Below are 16,993 nucleotides of genomic sequence, written 5' to 3' on the forward strand. Positions count from 1 at the left end.
TCTCTGCAGAGCCAAAAGCAAGGTTAAAAAGCCAGGTTTTCAAAGCGATTTTAAGTTGTTTCAGGGATAATTCTGCATATATAGCTTCGAGGCATTGTGCTCCAGAAAAATGGTGAAGTGAAAAAGAAAGCTCTGTACAGTCAAGGGAGCAAAGGCCTGATCCTCAGGGCTCAGTGATGTTTCCAGCTTCAGTGGAGGGACTACTTCATGTTCCTTTGCAACAGAATTTCTATAGCACCACTGCTAGGGCCAGTAACCATAAAAGTGCTCATTAACACCTGATAGGAAGACCGAATAATCTGGGGGTTCTTAGAGAAAGACATACATTTGATCCCTAGGCTTCACCATGTTGCACACAAGTATGAGGCACTGACAAAACTCAGCAAATATGCACAGCTAGATGGCCACCATCTTGGATCTCACCTTACAGAAATTTCTAGAACTTGGCTAGGTGGGGAGATGTGAGGATTGTGGCAAAATCAATTCCACTTTATTATTCTTTGTATACACAGTTTTAATTCTTCCTCCTAGATCTAGATTCAAGGTGCATAATCTCTGTGACTACATAGAGTGTACATATTGGTGCCCTACCACATCATGTCGGTAATGCTATGGAGAAATAGAAGGAAGAGTAATCAGTCATGTTAAACTTTTCTTTAATATTTCTAATCAGAAATGCGTCCAGAAGACTGCAGTGTAGAAACAGGAGAAATATCAGTCAGGTCATATCTTCAAAACTACTCTCCACTCTAAAATATATAAAGACTAGTAAAAAAGGCCCGTTTCTGACACAAATGAAACGTGCGCTAGCAAGGTTTTCCTCGGAGTGTGTATGTTTGGGAGAGTGTATGTGAGAGTGACTGTGAGAGTCAGAGTGAAAGTGTGAGTCCAATCCATGCTCCTTTGTCACCTGGCCCCTCCATTCATCCCTATCCAGCAATTCCGCTCTCTCCCTGAGGCCTGCCCTGCAATCCATATGCATCCATGGCCATCTGTCCCCTCCATTCATCCCTATCCAGCAATTCCCCTGTCTCTGAGTCCTGCCCTTCCAATCCATGCCCATCCATGCTCCTTTGTCACCTGGCCCCTCCATTCATCCCTATCCAGCAATTCCCCTCTCTCCCTGAGGCCAGCTCTGCAATCCATATCCATCCATGGCCATCTGTCCCCTCCATTCATCCCTATCCAGCAATTCCCCTCTCTCCCTGAGTCCTGCCCTTCCAATCCATGGCCATCCATGCTCCTCTGTCCCCTGCCCCCTCCATTCATCCCTTTCCAGCAATTGCCCTCTCTCCCTGAGTCCTGCCCTCCCAATCCATGGCCATCCCCAATCCATGGCCATCCATGCTCCTCTGTCCCCTGCCCCCTCCATTCATCCCTTTCCAGCAATTGCCCTCTCTCCCTGAGCCCTGCCCTCCCAATCCATGGCCATCCCCAATCCATTGCCATCCATGCTCCTCTGTCCCCTGCCGCCTCCATTCATCCATTTCCAGCAAGTCCCCTGTCTCCCTTCCATGATCCCCCCTCGCATCCATGCTCCTCTCTCTCCCATGTCCCAGCCTGGCCCGCCCTCTTCTCCCCCCCCCCCTTCGCATCCATGCTGTCATTTCTCCCCTGCCCTCCCGCTCCCATTGTTGTACTTTAGTGGCCACCCTCTTCTCTCCCCCCAACATGGGTTTTTTTTTTTTTTCTTGTTTTTAAATTTACCTCCGTGGTGGTTCCGGCAGCGAAGCGTCAGGGAAGGAGGCGGTGCTCCCAACGTCTAGGTTTCCCTTCGCTGTGTTCCGCCTTCTTTTGACGTCATCCTTGACGTCAGAAGAAGGCGGAACACAGCGAAGGGAAGGCTAGACATCGAGAGCGCTGCCTCCTTCCCTGACGCTTCGCTGCCGAGCGATGCGATTGGTTGAGTGTCATTGCTCCGCCCTCAACGTCATCACGTTTGACGCGTGGGCGGGGCAGACACAATGCGATCTCACCCCCTTCACTTAGAATGTTGGCTAACAGAGGCTTCATTAGAACGTTGGAGGTGCGTTTTATATAGAGAGATGAATATGAATCTTCAAGTTCTTTCTATGTATGAAGGTCCATATTATCTTTAAGGGCCCTGTTTACTAATCAGCTCTAAGTGCGCGCTATCATTTTTAATGCATGCTAAACATTAGCTCACGCGCTAAATGCTAAAGATACCCATAGGAATATATGGGTGTGTCTAGCAGGGCCCTAAATGTTTTAATGTGTAGAGTTGTTTTGTTAATATTTCTAATGTCACAAAGAAACATCTGATCTGTCATGGAAAGAAAGAACCTTTTTTTGGCATGGATTTAGTGCAGATTCACAAACCATCAGTTGTCAACTTTCCATCTCTTTAATACAATGTGCATATTGCATTGACAGTGCTGCTAAAGCCATCATCAAAATTTTACTTACTGAAAAAAACCAGCACACAAACTTTGGAATTCTTTTGCTTTTTACATCCAGTATCAGCATATTTTAAAGCCCTGACATGAATAAGTGAAGCTAAAACCCTGCGTTACTGAAATGTTTTTTTGACAAGAAAGGACATTTTGTCCTTTCTAGCATTATTTGTGAGCTTCAATAGATTATAACTTAATGCGTAGGAATTACCTTTGATAAATTATTAGCTCTGTCTTATGGTAGACTTGCAAGGGTTTTTAACAAGAAGCAACTGTTTTATTTCTACTCCCAAGCTGGAATAGCCATCATAATTCATCAAGCAGTGACATAACCATAAGAAAAATACATATTAGCTTGTGATAATATACATTCTCAAGAGTCCACAGGACATAGGGAAACATTTGAAAATGTTCCTAAGAAATGCCTTGAAAGAATTACATTTCAAGAAGGATTGATCTTTATTAATGTGTGGATCAAGAGGGAGGATCAGCCTTGACCCTAGACCATATGTTGAAGATTAGAGATCTCCAGGGCCGCCGAGAGACTGGGCCAGGCCCGGGACAAGACCGCCCCGGGGCCCCCCCAAAGTCATCGCCTCCGCCGCTCCCCCCGACCCCCTCCGTCCACCACCGGGCCGGGCCCCTGCATTGAAATCACAGCGCCTCTCACCTCCGTGTGAAAGTGCTGCAGGCAGCAGCAGATCGCCTCCCTTTGGGCGTCCTTCCCTCCCTGTGTCACGACCTCGCAGAAGTTGCGTCAGACAAGGGCGGGAAGGAGACCCGAAGGGAGGCGATCTGCTGCTGCCTGCAGCACTTTCACATAGAGGTGAGAGTCACTGTGATTTCAATGCAGGGGGTCCGGCCCGGTGGCAGACGGTCGACGACGGAGGGCGGGTGGGACCAGTGGCGTACCTAGTGTATTTGACACCCGGGGCCTATCATTTTTTTAACACCCCCCTCCTCTATATGAAAATTTTTTTTTTAATAATAATCCACGGTCACACAACAAGGGTGTACCTAGGAAAAGGCAGCATCTTAAACATGGCAGTGAGTGCTTTCACATAGAACACAAATACATCCTCACCAAGGATAGAATAAGTAAACACAAACTAAAAATAGAAATATGTAGACAAAAATTAAACTGAACCCCAAATAAGTCAGATTCTGCATACAATGCAACACCACAGAAACAGTGATGCATGTCCCCTAGTACTGAGCAATATAAAGACAGCACATGTAAATGTGAAAAAAACTGACAAATACCAATCACCACTTTACAAATTAACAAACAGAAATAAAACAAAAAAATGGTACATAAGATGATACCATTTTGTTGGACTAAAATACATTTTTCAATTAGCTTTCAGAGGCCAAAACCTCCTTCCTCAGGTCAGTATGTTACGGTATCCTGTCCTGAGCTGAGGATGGGGTTTTGGTCTCTGAAAGTTAGTCAAAAATGTATTAAAATTAGTCTAATAGAAAGATTACCTTATTTTCATTTTGTATTTATCATCACAACTACAATACTACTTTATCCTAAAGCAAAAAAATAAAATAATAATAATAATCTTTTTTCTACCTTTGTCGTCTCTGGTTTCTGCTTTCCTCTTCTTCTCTTCACTCTCTCGCTTCCATCCAGCATCTGCTTCCTCCCTTCCATCCAGCGTCTGCCCTTTCTCTGCCCCTTCCATCCACTGTTGTACTCTCTTCCATTCTGTGTCTGCCCTCCTTTCCCCCTTTCCATTGGTGTCTGCCCGCTTTCTCTGCCCCTTCCATCCAGCATGGGCCCCCTCTGTCCTTTTTACATGATGCATTCCAACATCTCCCCCTCTCTCCATCTTTATCTTTCCTCTCCCCTTCACCATCCATCTTCTGCTTTCCAGTACCTCCTATTTTACTTTTCTCCTTCCCCTGTGGCCTGGTATCACTTTCCCTTCTTCTTCCCCCTTCCTCTGAGGTCTGGCATCACTCTCTGCCTCTCCACCCCCGCTTCCCCTTCGGTCTAGCATTGCTTTTCCTCCTCTGTCCACTCTCCTTTTCCCTTCCCTTGAGGTCTGGGCTGGCTTTGCTCTCCCTTCTTCCCCTTGGGACTGGCATCACCATGTGACTGATCTTCCTCCTCTCTCCACCCCCTTTTCCCTTTCCCTAAGGTCTGGCTGACATTGCTTTTCCACCTCAGCTCTCTACTACTACTACTTATTTCTATAGAGCCACCAGAGGTACGCAGCGCTTCACAATTGAACATAAAGAGACAGTCCATGCTCAAGAGAGCTTACAATCTAATTTGGACAGACAGACAGGACAAATAAGGGATAAGGGGCAGGATACATATTCTATATTTAAAAGTCAGTAGGCAATTGTTTTCTTAATTTTCAAGCTTGTGTGTATACCTATCACAAAAACATGAGGGACAAGTCATATCTACAGCTGAGTTGTCTACATTGAGAGGGCCTTTTATAAACTGACGGGAGAATCAAACTGTCAATCTGATGCTTTGAATGGCAAAACAGCAGAAAAAGCTTCAATTTCTTCCTCAGACATTGAATCCGAATGCACATCAACAAACTTAGCACCAGCTCACTCCTTTCAATAAACGTATGGCTGTGATCATTAACAAGCTAAATTAATGCATAACTTCAAAACAAACAAAAACAAAAAAAATCAAATTTGTAACAAATCTCCAAGACATTATTGCATTTCCCGCCTCTGAAATCTCATGCAATACCTCGGTAGGCACACAAACAGGTCCTTTCAGTTTTAGATTCTTTTCCTTGGCTCCTCGGATCAGATCAGCACAAACCTTCTCAAGGGACTTCACATTGCGACTTGTCAGGGTGATTCTAATCCGATGGATGGCAACCTCTTGATCCACAGGTGCTCTTTAAATGCCATGGCCAAGAAGCAGCTTCGTGACCGACTTATTCGTCGACGGGGATCGGAAACAGCGATGAGTCAGGAAAAGAGCAAGCAACCTTTTACGCCTTTACTTTACTCTCTCCACCCCCTACCCCGCTCTGCAGGCCTCCTCCAAGCTTTCCAGACCCACTAGCATGCAGCATCAGCGAAGAGCTGCCTTTAGCCTGCCCCGGAAGCTTTCTTTGTACAGCTTCCCGCATAGGCGGGATGTTATACAGAGGAGACTTCCGGGGCTGGCCAAAGACAGCGCTTCGCTGATGCTGCATGCTAGTGGGTCTGGAAAGCTTGGAGGAGGCCTGCAGAGCGGGGTAGGGGGTGGCGAGAGTAAAGTAAAGCGATACATTGCACTAATTGGAGGGGAGGGTGCGCTGGGACGGTACCCCCATTTTAGCAGTAGGAGCACCACGACCGCCCCGCCCTCAGTACGCCACTTGATGGGACTGCGGTGCCGGGCCCCCTTGGAGGCCCGGGCCCGGGGAATTTTGTCCCCCCTGTCCCCCCCTCTCGGCGGCCCTGGAGATCTCTACTGCGCTCTGTCTTACATGCTACAGGGGAGAAGTTACTGATTAACAAGATTTTCACTTCTGAAACTCCCAAAACTCTATGGTTTTGGAGTCTGGATGCCAACATGTTTCCTACACTATTTAAGTGAAAGTCCATGCATCTAATCTTCTCACTGATGATCAACAGACTGGACTGCTGTAATGCTGTACTCCAGTTAAGTTTCCAAGAGAGTCCGCTGTCGCGGAGAACTCTAAGTTCCCATGAGGAAACGCAAGAGGATAAAAGTAAGGGGTGGGAGATGGACCACGGATGCCAGAAAGTGGACAGACTTAATCTTGATTTAAGATGTTTATTGGTAAAGGACTCGATACAACATTGTGTTTCGGCCATAGGCCTGCATCAGGAGTCTGTGTAAAATAAAGGACAAAGAAACATCTAGTATCCTGATATGATGAAATTGCAGAATGGTCTTGAAAAAGACCTTTTGGTGGTAAGCACGTCAGTGGAGATAGCATTTCGCTTATTTCTATCACCACTGATATGCTTACCACCAAAAGGTCTTTTTCAAGACCGTTCTGCAATTTCATCATATCAGGATACTAGATGTTCATTTGTTCTTCATTTTACACAGACTCCTGATGCAGGCCTATGGCCGAAACACGTTGTGTTGAGTCCTTAACTAATAAACTTCTTAAATCAAAATTAAGTCTGTCCAGTTTCTGACATCCGTGGTCCATCTCCCACCCCTTCCTTTTGTACTCCAGTTAAGTATCATGACCCAAATTAATCAACTTCAAATAATACAACAAACTGTGGTCAAGTTGGTCCAAGGAGTCAAGAAGTTTGATCATATAAGTCCTTTATTGATAAATGAATCTTGGCTTCCTGTTATTTTAATTCTCATTCCCTATTTCTTTTGCTATGGAAGCTTCTTATCTTTCCTTTTCATTCCCCATGTGCTCTCATATCAATGCAAAATAATCTCCTTATTTATACCACATCACACAAAGATTAAACTGGAGGTCTTCGGTTATACTTTTTTCTGTGTCATGGCCCCCAAATTTGGAACAAGCTACTGTCTGATTTAAGACCTGAAACTTCATATTTCTGTTTCAAAAATGCTTTGAAGACATGGTTCTTCAGACTTTCTTTTGACCCACACTTATTTCTCACTAGATAGATTTCATCTTAAGACCTAGAGCTGAACAGACCAGAAGCACACTGCCTTCTTTTCTTTTCTCTGTACTGTCCTACCCTCTATTTTATTTTAGTACTATTTCACTCTATATTATAATTTCTTCTATTATTATTTTAACTATAAACCACTTAGATATTTAAATTATTAACAATATATCAAATGAATAAACCATAAACTACTACTCTAGTGATATCGCTTTACTTCCATTAGATGGGGGGGGGGGGGGGGGAATCATGTAAACTGCAGTGCATCATGAGTAGCTCTTAATTCTGAGATGACAGAATTAAGCCAGCAACTGGACCTGTCAACTGCTAACAGCTTTATAATTACAGGGCCTAGTGACTGCACAGATAATCCTGAAGATGGGTCTGTCTGGCGGGCTATGCAGGGGATCTAAGAGGCTTGATGTTCAACCAGTGACCCAACTGTTATTGAATGTTATTTAGATTATTACAGTGCTTCATGTTTAGACAAAGGACGGACATGCAGTGCCTGTGAACTACATATTCCTTGTCATCAAAAAGATGAAGCCATTACGTATGGGTTGTGTCCATCAACCAGCAGCAGGGGGAGATAGAGAGCACTCAATTTTTCACAGTGCCTCATGGCCAGCTAGCTCCACTGCCTCTTCAGCATTCTCTATCTCCCCAAGCAGGGTGGCTGCAGCTTCTTCGAGCTCCATCAAAAATCTGCCTGGTCAGCCCTTTCCCTGCCTTACCCATGCCCCCGTGGATGTGGACATATTAGCTTGCTTTTCCCTGTCCTTTCCCACTCATTGGTTGCAGGCACATTGGTTCGCCTTTCCCTGCCTTTCCCACTTATCTGAGCCTCCGGAGTGTTTTTATTTACCTCTTTTGCCTCTGCTTTCCTCACAGCGTAAAAAAAAAAAGTTGCGTTGCGCTTTAGCGCAGTGATCTTGGAAAAGAGGTTTTTCTTGAGATTCTTCTGCAGGACCGGAGCTGTGATACTCGGTCTAGTGAGGTAAGAGTGTTTTCTGACTGCTCCGTGGTGGGCCCGCGATCGTGACGTTTTTGGCGCGAACCGCCATTTTTGAATTTTACCGTTTTCGGTGATGGCTGCGGAGACTGTAAAGCGCTGTTCTAAATGTGGCAAGCACAAATCAGCAGCGGGGCTCTGTAATTCGTGCTGTACAGACGGTAGAGCCGGCCCGAGCATGGCGAGCGGCGATCTTTTGCGCTCTGAGCTGGCAGCGGACGCCATATTGGATTTTCCACATGGCGCGGCCTCCGTTGCGACGGAGAGCCCTGAATCCGGGGGGGTCCTCTGAGTGAGGCTAATAATAGAGCTGATAGCCCTGGGCAGGATCCGGGTGGTCAGGGAGCGGTTTTCTCCCCTGATTTTGTTTTAATGCTGCATAGGGTGTACATGCTTAAAAGAGCTCTTCCACAGGGTTCTTCGGACCCTCTGCCTGCCCCCCCCCCCCCCCCCCCGGTGGATCCTGGCCTTTTGGAGTTGGCTTTGCCTGTTTCTCATCCTTCTGATAAACGCAGAAGGGATAATTCCTCTTCTGAGTGTGGTGCACCTCCCTTCCCCCCCCCCCCCCCCCCCCCCCCCCCCCGTGGTCGGGCTATGAGGATTCTGGCAGAACTTGGGCTGAGGAGCCAGAGTCGGGTGCAGAATTGCCACAGGAGCTTGATGATCCATCTGCGGTGAGGATTTTCCACCGCGAGGAGCTGCCGGCGCTTATTTCAAATGCCTTACAAGCCCTCTCGATTGAAGATCCTGGGAGTGGCACAGCCTCCTCTGTTAATCCAAGGATGGCTAGTACCAGAAAGCCTGCTCGAGCCTTTCCTTTGCATGACTCCATCCAAGAGCTTATTTTGGCTCAATGGGCTGACCCCGAGGGACCTTTGAAGGTTGCCAGGACTATGGGGCAATTATACCCTCTGAATGAGGAACATTTGGCTCACTTTGCAATGCCTAAAGTGGATGCCCTGGTCACGGCTGTGACAAAGAGAACTACCCTCCCTGTTGAAGGAGGTGTTGCCCTGAAGGATATTCAAGACCGCAGGCTTGATTCAGCTCTGAAGCGGTCCTTTGATTTGGCAGGTCTCACTGTTCGGGCATCTGCATGCAGTTATTATGCTGCTAGAGCCTGCCTGGCTTGGTTACAGCAGGCAGTGGAACAGCCCGGTGATGGAGCAGAGACCTTATCTGAAGTGGCTCCACGGATGGAGTCGGCCTTGTCCTTTTTGGCTGATGCCCTTTATGATATGGTCAGAGCTTCGGCTAAACAAATGGCTGTAGCAGTGGCGGCTCGCCGCACTCTTTGGCTACAACATTGGGCGGCGGACATGGCCTCTAAGCAAAGGTTGGTGAAGTTGCCCTTTCAAGGCCTTCTCCTGTTTGGTGAGGAGCTGGAAAACATTGTTAAAGGCCTGGGGGATTTCAAACCTCAGCGCTTGCCTGAAGATAGGCCGAAGCCTTCCTCTAAGGGTCAGGCGGTCCGCTTCTCTTACAGACCTCACTTCCGTGAAGCTAGAAGGTACCGCCCGGGGCGTGCTGCTGGGTTCACTACGCGTGCCCGCTTTCAGCAGAGAAACTCCTGTCGCTCGGACAAACGTTCCGCAGCTGCCGGTTCAAGGCCTGGAGTTCAAGGGCGACTCTCTCAATGATGGTGCGCCGGCCCCCTCCTCGTTTCCTGTCATTGGAGGAAGACTTTCCCTCTTTTTCGAGGAGTGGGCCAAAATCTCCGCAGATCAGTGGGTCTTGGACCTGATCATAGACGGATACCGAATAGAATTCGATGCCCCGGTGAGAGACGTGTTTGTGGAGTCCCGATGCAGTTCTGCCGCCAAACGGGCGGTGGTAGAGGAGACTTTGCACAGTCTGTGCCGGATAGGGGCTGTGACCCCGGTGCCTTCTGCCGAACAAGGTCTAGGCCGCTACTCCATTTACTTTGTGGTGCAACGAAAAGGCGGGTCTTTTCGCCCAATCCTGGACTTAAAAGAGCTAAACAAGTCCTTAAGAGTGCGGCATTTTCACATGGAAACCCTGCACTCCGTCATTGTGGCGGTACAGACAGGAGAGTTTCTCACGTCTCTGGACCTGAAAGAAGCTTACTTGCACATACCAATTTGGCCCCCGCACCAGAAGTTTCTGCGGTTGGCGGTGTTGGGAAAACATTTCCAGTTTCGAGCCTTGCCTTTTGGCCTCGCCACAGCTCCCCGAACCTACTCCAAGGTAATGGTGGTAGTAGCTGCCTTTCTCAGGCGAGAGGGTATCCAGGTTCACCCATACCTAGACGACTGGCTCATCCGAGCAGACTCAGAAAAAGAGAGTCATCTAGCTACAGCCAGAGTGGTTTCAGTCCTTCAATCTCTGGGCTGGGTCGTCAATATGGCCAAAAGTTACCTGACCCCCTCGCAATCTCTAGAATATTTGGGGGCCAGGTTCGACACAGCCTCGGCTATGTGTTTCTTCCCGAGCAAAGGCGGTGCAAAATTCTGAATCAGGTCCGTCTGCTCCTGAGGATGCCCCGCCCGTGAGCTTGGGACATTGTCCAGCTGTTGAGATCGATGACGGCCACCTTGGAAGTGGTGCCATGGGCGAGAGCGCACCTGAGACCTCTACAGTATTCTCTACTTCAACGAGGGTCTCCAGTATCTCAGGATTATCAGTGCAGACTTTCTTGGCTCCCTGCGGGCCTCAGTATGGAGTGGTGGCTCTCGGACAGCATGTTGCGGCGGGAATGCCGCTGGCGCTCCCCGATTGGTGCCTAGTGGTGACAGATGCCAGCCTGAAGGGCTGGGGTGCACATTGCCAGGGGAAGCATGCCCAGGGTCTGTGGACGCCCGACGAGTCGGAGTGGTCTATCAACCGCCTGGAGTTGAAAGCGGTGTTTCTGGCTCTTCTGGCCTTTCAAGTGACCCTGGAAGGATTGGCTGTCCGAGTGATGTCGGACAACACGACAGCAGTGGCCTACATAAATCAACAAGGCGGCACTCAGTGCAGAGCTCTAGCCGCGCAGGCAGAACAAATTTGCCACTGGGCCGAGCTGCATCTACAGTCCCTGTCAGCAGCTCACATTGCAGGTCAGAGCAACATGCAAGCCGACTATCTAAGCAGGCATCAGATCGATCCAGCGGAGTGGGAACTAGCAGATGATGTATTCCTGCAGATATGTGCCAAATGGGGCAAGCCAGTGATGGATCTTATGGCAACCGGTTCCAATGCTAAAGTCCCGTGCTTCTTCAGCAGACGGAGGGATCCTCGCTCTGCCAGGTTGGATGCCTTGGCTCAACCCTGGCCCCTGGGCTTGCTGTATGTCTTCCCTCCGTGGCCCTTGATAGGGCGAGTTCTCCTGCGGATTTGGCTGCATCCAGGAGAAGTGGTGCTCATCGCCCCGGATTGGCCCAGGAGGCCTTGCTATGCGGACCTCCGACAGATGCTGTTGGAGGCTCCCTTTTCGTTGCCTCTGGTTTTGCACCTGTTGTCACAGGGTCCGGTGGCCATGGAGGACGCCTGCTGCTTTGGTCTTATGGCATGGCGATTGAGAGGGCGCAATTGAGAGATAAAGGCTACTCAAGTAAGGTAATTTCCACTCTCCTGCAGGCCCGTAAGCACTCCACTTCCATGGCTTATGCTAGGATTTGGCGCCAGTTTGAAGTCTGGTGTGTTTCAAGAGCGCTTTCCCCGTTGCTGGCTCCTGTCTCGCCGATTCTGGACTTTTTGCAGGATGGTGTACACAAAGGCTTGGCCTATAATTCCCTGCGGGTGCAAGTGGCAGCATTGGCCTCCCTGTGTGGCAAGGTTGAAGGCGTGTCCTTAGCTGCTCATCCAGATGTGGCACGGTTTCTTAGAGGGGTGCTTCAGCTCCGTCCTCCCGTGCGGGCACCTTGTCCAGCTTGGAACCTGGGGTTAGTATTGAAGGCCCTTCAGGGGGCTCCCTTTGAACCGCTTTGGTGTGCTTCAGAGAAAGATTTGACACTGAAGGCCGTTTTTTTAGTGGCCATTACCTCGGCGAGACGGGTGTCGGAGCTCCAGGCGCTTTCCTGTAGAGACCCTTTTCTGCAATTCTCAGAGTCAGGGGTCACAGTTCGGACCGTGCCTTCCTTCATGCCTAAGGTGGTTTCAGCGTTTCACCTAAACCAGCCTGTTTTTCTTCCCTCCTTTGTTGAGGAGGAGTTTCCAGATTCATTTGGGAAGTTGCACCTTTTGGATGTGCGCAGGACTCTGTTGCAGTATCTGCGAATTACAAATTCTTTCAGGACCTCTGATCATCTTTTTGTGCTGTTTGCAGGTCCTCTCAGAGGGTCTTCAGCGTCTAAAGCCACTATTGCCCATTGGCTCAAAGAAGCTATCTTTTCAGCATATCTGCTGTCTGGCCGGGCTCGACCTGAAGCCTTTAAGGCACATTCCACAAGAGTGATTTCCTTTTCCTGGGCGGAAACTGGAGCACTATCTGTTCATGAGATTTGCAGTGCTGCAACATGGGCTTCTAAGCTCTCTTTCGCCCGACATTACAGGCTGGATGTGGCTGCCAGGAGGGATGCGCGTTTTGGAGCACAGGTGCTAGCGCGTGGTGTGGCTTGTTCCCACCCTATTTAGGGATTGCTTTGTTACATCCCATACGTAATGGCTTCATCTGCTTGATGACAAGGAAGGGAAAATTAGGTTCTTACCATGATAATTTTCTTCCCTTTAGTCATAGCAGATGAAGCCATGAGCCCTCCCTGTATGATTGTCTGTATTGCAGTGATTCTGATTTTAGGTGCTGTTCTTGTTTCCTGAAGTTATATTCCTTCCTTGGGGAGTCGGAAAACAGTCTTCAGGATTCTTGTTACAGTTATAGGAGGATGAGTTCATTCCCTCCAGGAGGATGCAAGTATTCCCTCCGTTTATACAAAGTGGAGGACGAGTTTATTCCCTCCAGGAGGATGAGTTCATTCCCTCCTTTTTTGAAGTTTATGCCCTTGTTAAGGGGCCATCGTTTGCTGTGAGGAAAGTTCATGTTATTCCCATTGCGGTTTGCCATACTGCTTTGGAAGCTTCAAATACTGAAGAGGCAGTGGAGCTAGCTGGCCATGAGGCACTGTGAAAAATTGAGTGCTCTCTATCTCCCCCTGCTGGTTGATGGACACAACCCATACGTAATGGCTTCATCTGCTATGACTAAAGGAAAGAAAATTATCATGGTAAGAACCTAATTTTCCCGTAACATAGTAGATAATGGCAGATAAAGATCTGTACGGTCTAACCAGTCTGCCCAGCAAGATAAACTCATAGCATAACTATATATGTATACTTGATCTGTCCTTGCCATTTTCATGGCACAAACTGTAGAAGCCTGCCTCGCATTGGCCTTGTTCTCCAACTTCTGAAGTTGTCACTGAAGCCCCACTCCAGCCCATCCAAATCTGACCAGCCATGATCAGGGCACAGACCATAGAAATCTGGCCAGTGCTGGCTTCGCTTCCCAATTACTGATGTTGCCATCTAATCACTGCTATTTTGTTGGGTTCCACACCTTCTATACAGGATTCCTTTGTGTTTAAGTGGGTGATTTTATATATTTATGTCAAAAATAGTAAAGAACAAAAGAAAAAGATAAAAATATTGGGATAAGGTGAGGTATTGAAAGTAGTCATATATTCAACGTAGAAATATAAAGGAATAAACTAGATTCCACAAAATCCTTAAATCGTTCCTTTTCAAATAAACCCTCACAAAGAACGACCATATCTCAAACATTTAATTATTACCTGAATTGGTTATAACTCTATTTACCATTAACTTTCTCTTTGCTTCATGTACAATTTTTTATTCATAATAGATTTTCTAAATGTTTATGATATTGTATTATAAAATTGGATTCTTACAACAAATTACTTTCTTATGCATTGTTATGTATCCTATACTGTTTGTTGTAAGCCATATTGAACTCAAACTTGTTTGGGATAATGTGGGATATAAATGTCACAAGTAATTAAATAGTCATGTTCTGTGACTGGCAACTGCAATGATTGTAGATAGGAATAATGAAGCAAACTTGATGAGACAGTTAATGGGCATTTCTATAACAGCAGCCCATATTTAAGTGCCAGTTGCACACATGAATGTACAGAATACTGGCATTTCCGCAGGTAAAGATACACTTATGCGTTTAATTGACAGCAAGCAGCTATGCAATATTCTGTATGAGCACACGTAAGTGATATGGCGAGTAAATACAAGGGGGCAGGCCACTCCTATACAACTCAATCACACAGATACATGCACCCCACCACTTACACACTTCTTCTTTTCAAGTTATTACTCAGTCCCCCACTTACATATACACACCCCACATGGGTGGAGCATGGAAGAAGGATAGGCTGATGCCACTCACAGGTTACATGCATCTTTGCTGCATTTAGGTGCCTGTAGTTACGTCAGGTCTTTGGCAGTTGTGACAGAGGGTGTCTAGATTTTAGGCACCCCAATAACAGTTTGTGTTAGTATTTTATAAGGGAATCTGGATATCCAGATGCCATTACAAAATAGGCTGTCATGTGGCATTGGGGTACTTAACAAGAGGTGCCCACATACAGAATTACCCCCTTGGACTTTTTAATCTATTATCTACTCTCTTGCTTTCTTAGTATGAAACTTTTCAGGTACTCAAACAATTCTGTTTTGTTACCTGGAAACACCCAGACTCCCATTGTGTTATTTTCTTTTTTTTTAGCAGCTCACCTTTTTTTATTTTTATTTATAACCTGCCAGGCTGAGGGAGGGACCCCCCTCCAATCCTTAGCAGCTAACCCAACAACATATATCATCAACAAATGGGATCACTGTGGTGTCTGTATTCAAAGAGTTTGTCTGACTAATTTTGAGAGTGGCTGATATCATTCATTCCCTAGTCTCACCTTGGGGATGGCTGGTATTAAGAGGAAGGCAATCAAGAGCCAAGGAGCTGAGTATATTGATGTAAAGATATCCAGATAATGTATCTGGCTAACATGGATCAACAGGACTCTTCCAAGGAACCAAGAAGACAAAATGAAGATAAATACACTTTATTCTGTATTGTAACTTGACTCAACACAGCAGCGTGTTTCGGCACAAATGCCCACCTCAGGAGTCTAAAAATCACAATAAGAACTAATAAGTACATACATATAGAAAAGGCATTTCCATTTCGTCAACAAATGCGGTTTTATTCAAGAGAAAACAAAGCTTACAGCAATGGAAGTTAAGTTTACAATTTGAACATGATAATGGAAGCACACCACTGAGGTACCGATGGAGAAGTTTTGTAAAGTGACGTGAGGAGTCAGCGCAGTGTGGACAAAAGGAAGACAGTGATAACATTCTTTTAAAGAACACGCATAGAATAACTTTTCGTACTGACGAGCTTCTCATATTGCACTCATAAATAATGTGTGACAATCAAAGGACTATTTATAACATCTGGATTCAATATATAGCATATCTATTTGTAACAACAAGTGTCGCATATTTGTGTAGTGACAAGAAATGTTATATTGAAGAGTTAGCGATACATCTTCTTAAAGGGAAAAGTGATTGTGAGTAAGCAACAGTTTGAATGAGGAAGGATATGATTCAGTATGTATGGATGGAATGTATGAGAATTAGAAGGACCTGGTATAGCTTAGTAGTTGATTTTATATACAAGATTTTGATATGAATAAAGAATTTACAGTAAATAAATTGTAGTTACTGAATGGGGGTATGCTTATTCGTTAGGGATGTCCTGAAAACCCTACTGGCTGATGGTCTCCCAGAGCAAGTTGTGACCGCTGTTCTAGAATGAAAACTCACTTATGAAATGCTTCTATAATTTGCTAGTTTTTCTGTTATTTTTCCAATTATTAATGTTCAATTTTTGCTAGTTTAATATTTTTCTCATTTTAAGTTTTTTGTGTCTTTTAATAAACTTGTTATATCCTTGTTGTCCTTTGGACTGATCACTTAGGGGCTCTTTTACTAAAGCTTGGCACACCCTAATGGAGTTATTGTGCACTATATAGCGCGCCTAGAGATCTGCGCTGAAATCCAACGGATTCTATAACAATGCTTGTAACTTAATTGGTTTAACAAGCTAATTAGCATTGATAACAGCACTTAACAAGCAATAATGAGCACTAATTGACAATAATTAGAATTTATGCACACAACTCGCTAAGCATATTCAGTAACGTACTGCGCCTAACTTCTAATGTGCGCAGAGAAAAAGGGGCATGGGCGTTTTGTGGGCATTCCGAAATTTACACACGTAGTTATAGATTATGGCTCTTTGCACCGAAATCTACATGCCGGGATGTACACCATGTTTTTGTTGGTGTAAATTGCCACACGTAGTTTTAGGTGCTGGGATATCAACTAAGCATATTCTATATACCGCGCCTAAATCTAGGCATCGCTTATAGAATATGCTTAGGTGGAAATGTTTTCCACATGGATTTTTTAGGCATCATATATAGAACCCCCCCCCCCCCAAAATGCTAAGAAGCCCAGGACTTTCTAGCATTTAGTGCAGGTTAAGCTTTAGTGAAAGAGCTGCTTAATACCTATAGTCAAATGACTAAAAGCAATTAAAAAGTGATTTTGCATTACAGGAATTCTCCATTCATCGTGGTACGTAACCAGCTGGGGATGAAATAATCACCCTGTATCCCAGGAGAGAGCATGTATAGAAGGAATGGCCTCACGGCCAGTGTGACGGTCACCTCTGCCACACCAGAGGTAATGTACCATACAGAGCCATTGTCTGTCTATAGCTGTGCTACAGAGTTACTTTCAGTACAGCAGTGCTTTTGGCCTTTTTTGATGCTTTTATAACTGTCGGTTATTTTTTATTTTTATTGAATTTTTCTTATATTGAATATAAGAAAGAAGAGATTTAAAAAAAAAATAACTTTCAGTAATACTGGGGATTTTCCAAAGGTTTAACCTGTGAACTTAGAGGATAATTTTAGAAAAAAGTCACTTA

General features: G+C 45.9%; 1 protein-coding gene across 3 annotated transcripts in view; it reads left to right on the forward strand.

Moving 5' to 3' along the window:
- The window catches only part of RALGPS1 (Ral GEF with PH domain and SH3 binding motif 1), a 777,507-nt gene that overhangs the window by 136,950 nt on the left and 623,564 nt on the right, over window positions 1–16,993 (forward strand). For all 3 annotated transcript variants that reach the window (XM_030207496.1, XM_030207498.1, XM_030207497.1), the window contains exon 3: window positions 16,620–16,746. In XM_030207496.1, the coding sequence (XP_030063356.1) occupies window positions 16,690–16,746 (57 nt within the window). In that variant the 5' untranslated portion in view covers window positions 16,620–16,689. The remainder of the gene's footprint in view (window positions 1–16,619; window positions 16,747–16,993) is intronic.

Source organism: Microcaecilia unicolor, chromosome 6, assembly GCF_901765095.1.
Source record: "Microcaecilia unicolor chromosome 6, aMicUni1.1, whole genome shotgun sequence".
Taxonomy (NCBI): Eukaryota; Metazoa; Chordata; class Amphibia; order Gymnophiona; family Siphonopidae; genus Microcaecilia; species Microcaecilia unicolor.